Here is a 7,150-nt window from a genome sequence, read left to right as displayed (position 1 = left end):
ACCAAGGTAGGTGTTCTTGAGACACAGTAGTAATGAGAGGAGATATATCTTTTTGTTGGTACATATAAGGATAACAGCAGGAGATTAATTGCTTTTTAATAGGTACACTTGGGAGTAATAATACAAAGTAAAAAACACCTTTTTGTAATATATGTGGGAGTGATAAACCCTTTCTTTGGTAAACAAACATATTAATGTGTCTAGATTCTTATTTACCAGAATAGATAAAATAACTGTATGAAAATAAACACAAGGAATTTCTATAAAATAACTCACTTTATTTACTACAATTGAAATCACACATTAAGTGATATACGATGAACACTACTATCTAAAGTACTGCTTCATACATCAACACGTTTTGTATTAAAAACAACTTTATCTCATAAACTACAAAATAATGATTAAACTATATCATAAAACTGCAGGTTACATTTAATAGTTAAGCATATCAATAAACAGCTATGTTAATAATACATACATCATATCTTTTCTTATATAAAGTTCCTTTTCCAGTATCTAATCATCACAATGCTTTAAAGTAAACTGTAGTGTTTAACAAACACATAATGCTATTACTATAATCGAGATATGTGTAATATGAATTTAAAAACACTTGTGTATATTTCCATCTATCAGAACTGAGAGATAAAACACTGAAATTCCACTCATGTCAAGGTAATGTATGTAAAATATCGGAAGAACTGCTTAAGGCTTCTACTTCAAATTTATCAGAAAGTAGAATTTCTTCCTGAGTTTCTCATGATGTTGAAATACACAGTATTCCATTTTATTTGATAAATTTCCTACTTTAATTTGAAGTACCCAGCACTGATGTGTTCATATGAGAATGACTGGTTAGACCAACTGATTTCTTGAAAGACAAAGTTTCCACTAGACAGGAAAATATAAGGTTACTGACCTTCACACAAAAATGCTGGATTCAGGAGAAGACAATGAAGGAGTCTGGTGTAACAGTATATATATAGAAACACACACAGTGCTTGAAGTAACCTCAGCACTGTACATTGGACTGTAAAAACAATACTTGATAAAATTACATCAGGTACATTTGATTCCTGGTTTTCTTAGGAACCACGTTAAAAATACTTAAATGATAACTAACTTCCAAAATGAAAAACTGAAAATTTATCAGTTTTGAGAAACTGTATCTGAATATTTGTTCCTCATTTCTTCAAAAAACAATCAAAAACACCAACAAACATATTTCTATTACTACAACATATAGAAATTAAACTTGTAATAATTATTTTTAGTTAATTTCTTCAGCAAATTTTTGTTCATTTAACATAGTTCTCTAAAAATCACAAAAGAATACAAAAACCTGTGATTCAAGAATGCTGTTTAAATTTTCAAAAAGTAAACAAAAGCAAAAGTAAAACTATCACTTTAATTCAGTCCTAATTTGTCTAAGCTTCTAAGAAACAATCTCTCTTCTCTTACTAGCATTGTTAAAAGCTGGTTTAAGTAATATAACACACATAGCATTTTTGGAGACCCATCAAAACACTAAAGCATTTCTGCACACAGAGAATATTTATGTTACTAAAAGTATTTAAAGTACATTTTGATGGGCATCAGAGAAACAAACAGCATTCTTGTACCAATATATCACATTTATCAACCTATCTCCATGCAACCTAACTTGTTTTCTCTACAAACATAATATCTACACAAAGATACTGTATGAAATATTTATTATTTGTACCAATACTATTTCATTCAGGATAAAAAAAATTTCTTCTAGTATTCACAAATGAATGTAACTTTTACATTGTGATAGTCCAATAATATAGGACGAAACATTTTAATAATTAAAATCAGAACATAACTACTCTAAAAGCTGCCATTATTGTGTTTTGAATTAATAAAATTATAATTACATGGATATAGAGAATATTATAACTGTTACAATATTTTGGAAATGTCTAATTTCTTTATTTTTAAATAAAAGAAATTTAAAAAAATATCAAAGAGCCAGTCCTTTTCAAATCAGTGTTTCAAACTCTAGAGCACCAGTAATATGATTTTCAATTTAAAACCAAAGCATCTTCAACTATGTACTGAAACTAAATGTTAGCTGACAGCATACTACAGATGTAACAAAAATTATCTTTCAAAAATCAAACATTCCAAACTTTCATCTTAAAGCAGCCAACTAAACATTTTGACACTAAATAATTTCAAACAAGAAATAGAGTAGCAACTGGAACTAAAATATCAATTTCAAAGATCCGTAAGTAGAATACCTTGATCTACATCTATAATAATAATGTATATTCTTAGTACAATATCAGGTACAGTTGTAAGCTTTCAAAAATGTGAATTCCCCAATTCAGTGAGGATGCTTGAAGTATAACACATGAGGAACACCAAATGTGATTTACTATTTCTCTTCACTTCTATGAGAATGTTTCTTTTACTTTTATTCATGGATATTTCTATTATAAGTGTTATAAAAATTAGAGACCATTAAAAGTTACTTAAGAAACTGGAGTGTTTCCCAAGATATGACATTACAATAGGACTATAATAAAGTTGTTTGCCAAAAAAGATTTTTCAATTAAAATCCAAATACCTAATAAACAGTACAGTCAATCTGTGTATTTAGTAGAAGTAGCTTCAAATGAGAACAAGAAAATCAGCTTACAACAGTTATGTATCTTCACACTTTATACAATTAATATTCCAAAATTCAGTTAACATTTTAAACTTTTAGCCTTCTAACAAAATGTTTCAACTATGGATAGAACAAACATCTGATTGGATCAGTTATTCTGCTGTTCGTCGAAATACAATCAGCAGATTATCTCAGAATATTAAAACATTATACAACTTGCATACTCATAGTGCAATAGGTATTGCGTTATCTAAACACAGTAGTATTTTCCTTCATATTATGGAATGGGAGACCTGATAGTTATAATACAGATAGTCCCTACTGAAGTTTATGTAAACATAATGCCCACACATTGTACTGCAACTGCAATGACAAGCACAACCCAACCAGCATTCTCATCTGGAGGTTGGAACTGTGTGTAAAACAGTCTCATATTGAATTCCTTAAAAGGACCTACAACAATCATTCACTTCTTTTTATATACTTTTAAGATTTTCAAAAAGAAACAATGTCACCATAACTAATTTCATGCCATACACTAATAAAGTGGTAGCTCATGTCTAGTGTCCTTTTTCAATATGTGTGGCCACATCTACTACCTAATCCAAAAATATCCAATATTTGATGTCAGTAGCCAAACATATAAACTATGATCAATGTTTTATTTGCTCCACTCATAGTTTCAACATATTAGATCTTTTATTTTCCAATAAGAGGTTTAATGTTCTAACCTTCTAAAAGCTAGTTTCCAACACTCAGAATATTTATCCTTCTGGTACTACATTCAGTGTTTTTAATCCCTTAACCTTATGGCACTTTAAAACAATATTTATTTGTTGACATACATAATTTTTCAGTAATTACACTAAGCTTACTAAAAATCTTATTTGGTTTTATATGGATGATACATTAGAATGGGAAGCCATGTATTCACATAACACCTTTTGACACACTGTCCCTAGAATCTTCAGGTATAAATGAAAAAGGCAAAGCTATATGTGCCCATTGAAATTTGATGGTGACATTTATGTAATTATAAATGTATTACTTTGTTAAATTTTTAAAGGAAAAAAATAGCTAATAAGAATCTTCTCTTTCAAACACAAATGGGTAATAAAGACAGTGTAATCTTGAGATTCATTCACTAATATGTACAACAGTCTACACTTATGATGTTTATCACTGTATACAATCAAATTTAAGAACATGATTAATGTATGGAGTAGCACTGTGAACTATAAAACTAATTTAATGAATTCCATTTAATTTTTAAATAAATAGTTGTTGCTTTACTGGTAAACATTATCTTTTAAAAGCACTGTTCTACTTTAAGCACCAAATTTTCTTTTCATACAGGAAATTTTGGTTTTATTATCAAATTCCTCTTTTACTTTTCATTGGTTCAAGAAATGTTTCAAAATTCAAGCTCTCGTACACAGCTCACAGAATGCAACAAACATAAAAAGAAATTTAAATTCTGCAACAAAACTTTCTTACAAATCTGAGAGAGAGAGAAGAAAAAAAAACTTTAAATGGTCTGTTTTGTGCCAGTTACACAAAATACGTATAGAAACGGAAGACCCGTTATAATAAACACTAGTTTCACTGATGTATATCAGCAATATGTACACCCCTAAAAGACACAACTCAATTCCTGAATATAATCACAGAACAAAAAAATGGATTTAATGTGTAGAAAACTGTATATTAATATTCTATTATAAATTAAGGTAATCACTCGACTGTGAAAAATGTTTATAGCATGTCGACTACTTTTGTTAAAACAGGGTTGCTTAAGTTTGTATACAACTTATCAACTGCTAATGTTACAGTCTTTGCAAATATTACTGAATGTACAGTCAGATACTAATGACTAGTAGGTATTAAAACCATGCTAATAATTTGAAAAAGTAGTAATTGTACATTTTATAATAAAACTAACACTTGTTAGTTTTTGTTTAGAATAACTTATATTTTTATATATAAAAATACTTTACCCATATCATATTTGTTATTTACGAACATCACAGTGCAACATTTATCGCTGGTAAGAATAGTTGGAGAGCAGAAATGTATCAAACTGGTGTTAAACATAAAGGCTATTTGTTTATTCAGAGAGTTTCATCATAAAGTTAACTTTGAGATTCCTAGTTATATGAGTCACAGACATATCACATTTTGCTTTATATAAACTACACTCTCCATTATTTGAGTCCAGTGTCAGATTTCTGTTCAATAAGCTTTCAAATTGTTCCATATTTTTACCCGTAAGACTCATAGTCCAATTACTGTAGTATACTCTTAGATTAACACTGTTATTACAGTTTTGTCCCAGGTTGTGTTTCATAGGTTTAGCTGTAAGGCCCATAAACCAATTGTTTTAGTATACTATAAGGTTAACAGTATTATTACAGTTTTGTTCCAGGTGGTGTTTCATATTTATAAAGTAAGAATTATAGTTCCATTATTTAATTTCTTCTGACATTTTATATTGATGACTTAGTTTCTGTAAGGTGTTTCAGATATTTCTGTTGATAATATGGGTCTCAGACTTTTGTCTTAATGGGCAAAATTTAAAGTACAAAAGTTACAAAACCATCACAGAATTGGGTAGCTGCATTTCAGGCTACAAACAAAGACTAAGCCTGAATCTTTTTTTAAGTCCAGGATCACAATTAACTTACATCCAAATATCATACAGCCAAATGACTACGAAAGCTGTAGCACAATGTAAGCTGTATTTTTATCACAGTGAAAGTAATGTTATAATTTATCAGTTTAAGAAAGAAATAAAGAAAATTTAGTTTTTAAACTTCACCCTTGAAATTTTTTTTAATGAGATATTTCTTCAGTATCATAAAATATGTTTCACAAAATGTTCAGTTTCAACAAGGTTTCAAAATAACTCATTCCATATTTTTCTGGTGTTTTAGTAGTTCGCTCTGTTTCTAAAACAAAGAATAGCAACACTTCATTATGAATTATTTAAATGCCTAAAACATGAGATTTTTGGTTTTGAAGGAGGGGTTGGGGGAGAAAGAGGGACTCAATCAACTTTGTTTCACAGCAGAATAAAGGAAAACTTTTGAAGTTCGTTGACATTAATAACCTATAAAGAGGTAATAGAAATGGGTATTATTCTCGTAGTGAACAAATATCTAAACCACTGTTATAGTTTTCATACAATTTGCAGTAATGTCATGGAAACTGTCATACACACACACACACACAAAAGTGGTTAACATACATATATAGGTAGATAATGAAACTACCAACAAACAGGATACCCTAGTTATTCATGGCTTTCAAGCTACATGGAGGAAACACGAAGAAGAGAACTAATGTTTTTAATAATAATTTCATTAATGTGAAAATCAGTATGATAGTAACTTTCCAGACAACAAATGAAAAGCCAGAATTGTCAGTATGATGTAATTAAAACTAGCCATCTGAAACCAACGTTCACATGTGAACACATACATTATACACTACTAAAGACATAATGAAAACAGCAAAAAATGCAACTAAAAAATGTATAGCTGAAGAACCTAAGTTTTATAAAATCTCAAAAAAAATGAAAGAGAAGGCTATTTTTGGGTGAAAAATAGATGCAGCAATTGTACCATAATTTCATTATAAGATTGAAACTTTGTGTGACTACTTCTTCAACAAAGTTTGTTGAAAGAATTTACTGTTCTCATTCCATTTGTTAGCTAAACAGTTTGGCATGCAAAGAAGTTACACAACAGAAATATGGAAAAACCAAAACTTGTCACTTTTCTCTCCCTGATTTCATTACATCTGCATCTTTCTTCAAGTAATTGTTTTTAGTGTCTACTAAATAACAATAAAACAATAAAGTACTAATATGGTTCTAAGTTTCAGTATGTGATACTTGACAGTTCAGTTGAAGTACAAGTCAATCTAGTTTAAATGTCAGAAACACAAACTATGGTTATTTTCCTAAGCACCTTCTTTGCCAAGTCAGATCATAGACCTGTGTAAACTGGTTCTGTACTGCAATCTTGTACAAGGGAGCTGCTCTCAGTCATGCCCCCTCTTCTCGATCGTTTAACATACAATTTAGCTGCAACTATGACGAAAAAGAGCACTAAAACTAGGAGAAAAAAAAGTTCAATTATTACTGAACAATCAGGAAAATAAAAACTTACAATATATATCACTTTATATACACTGAATACTGTAGCAAAATATTTAAGGTTGTGAGAACAGCACTGTGCATTATTCTCAACTGACAAATGCAGTTTAAACTATATTATTCTAGAAATTCTCTTAAATTCTTCTAAGAAGTTGTGTAAAAGATACAATGTACATTTTTTCCCCTTTCTTACACTATGTATATTATTAATCTACCTGATAGCAAAGTTGAATAATGATGGAAACTTTTGTTTAAAACAGTCCAAGGTTGTCAGTATCTTCAAACAAGAATCACAACCACCCATGTCACACAGTAACCAAAAACTTGTTTGATAAAAAATATTTTCCTTG

General features: G+C 29.5%; 1 protein-coding gene across 2 annotated transcripts in view; it reads right to left on the bottom strand.

The window, feature by feature from the left end:
* Window positions 1-257: 257 nt before the first annotated feature.
* The window catches only part of LOC143257521 (uncharacterized), a 28,393-nt gene continuing 21,500 nt past the window's right edge, over window positions 258-7,150 (bottom strand). For both annotated transcript variants that reach the window (XM_076516295.1, XM_076516294.1), the window contains exon 9: window positions 258-6,758. In XM_076516295.1, the coding sequence (XP_076372410.1) occupies window positions 6,631-6,758 (128 nt within the window). In that variant the 3' untranslated portion in view covers window positions 258-6,630. The remainder of the gene's footprint in view (window positions 6,759-7,150) is intronic.

The sequence above is a fragment of the Tachypleus tridentatus genome, chromosome 7, assembly GCF_004210375.1.
Source record: "Tachypleus tridentatus isolate NWPU-2018 chromosome 7, ASM421037v1, whole genome shotgun sequence".
Taxonomy (NCBI): Eukaryota; Metazoa; Arthropoda; class Merostomata; order Xiphosura; family Limulidae; genus Tachypleus; species Tachypleus tridentatus.
This window is presented reverse-complemented; position numbering and strand designations above follow the sequence as displayed.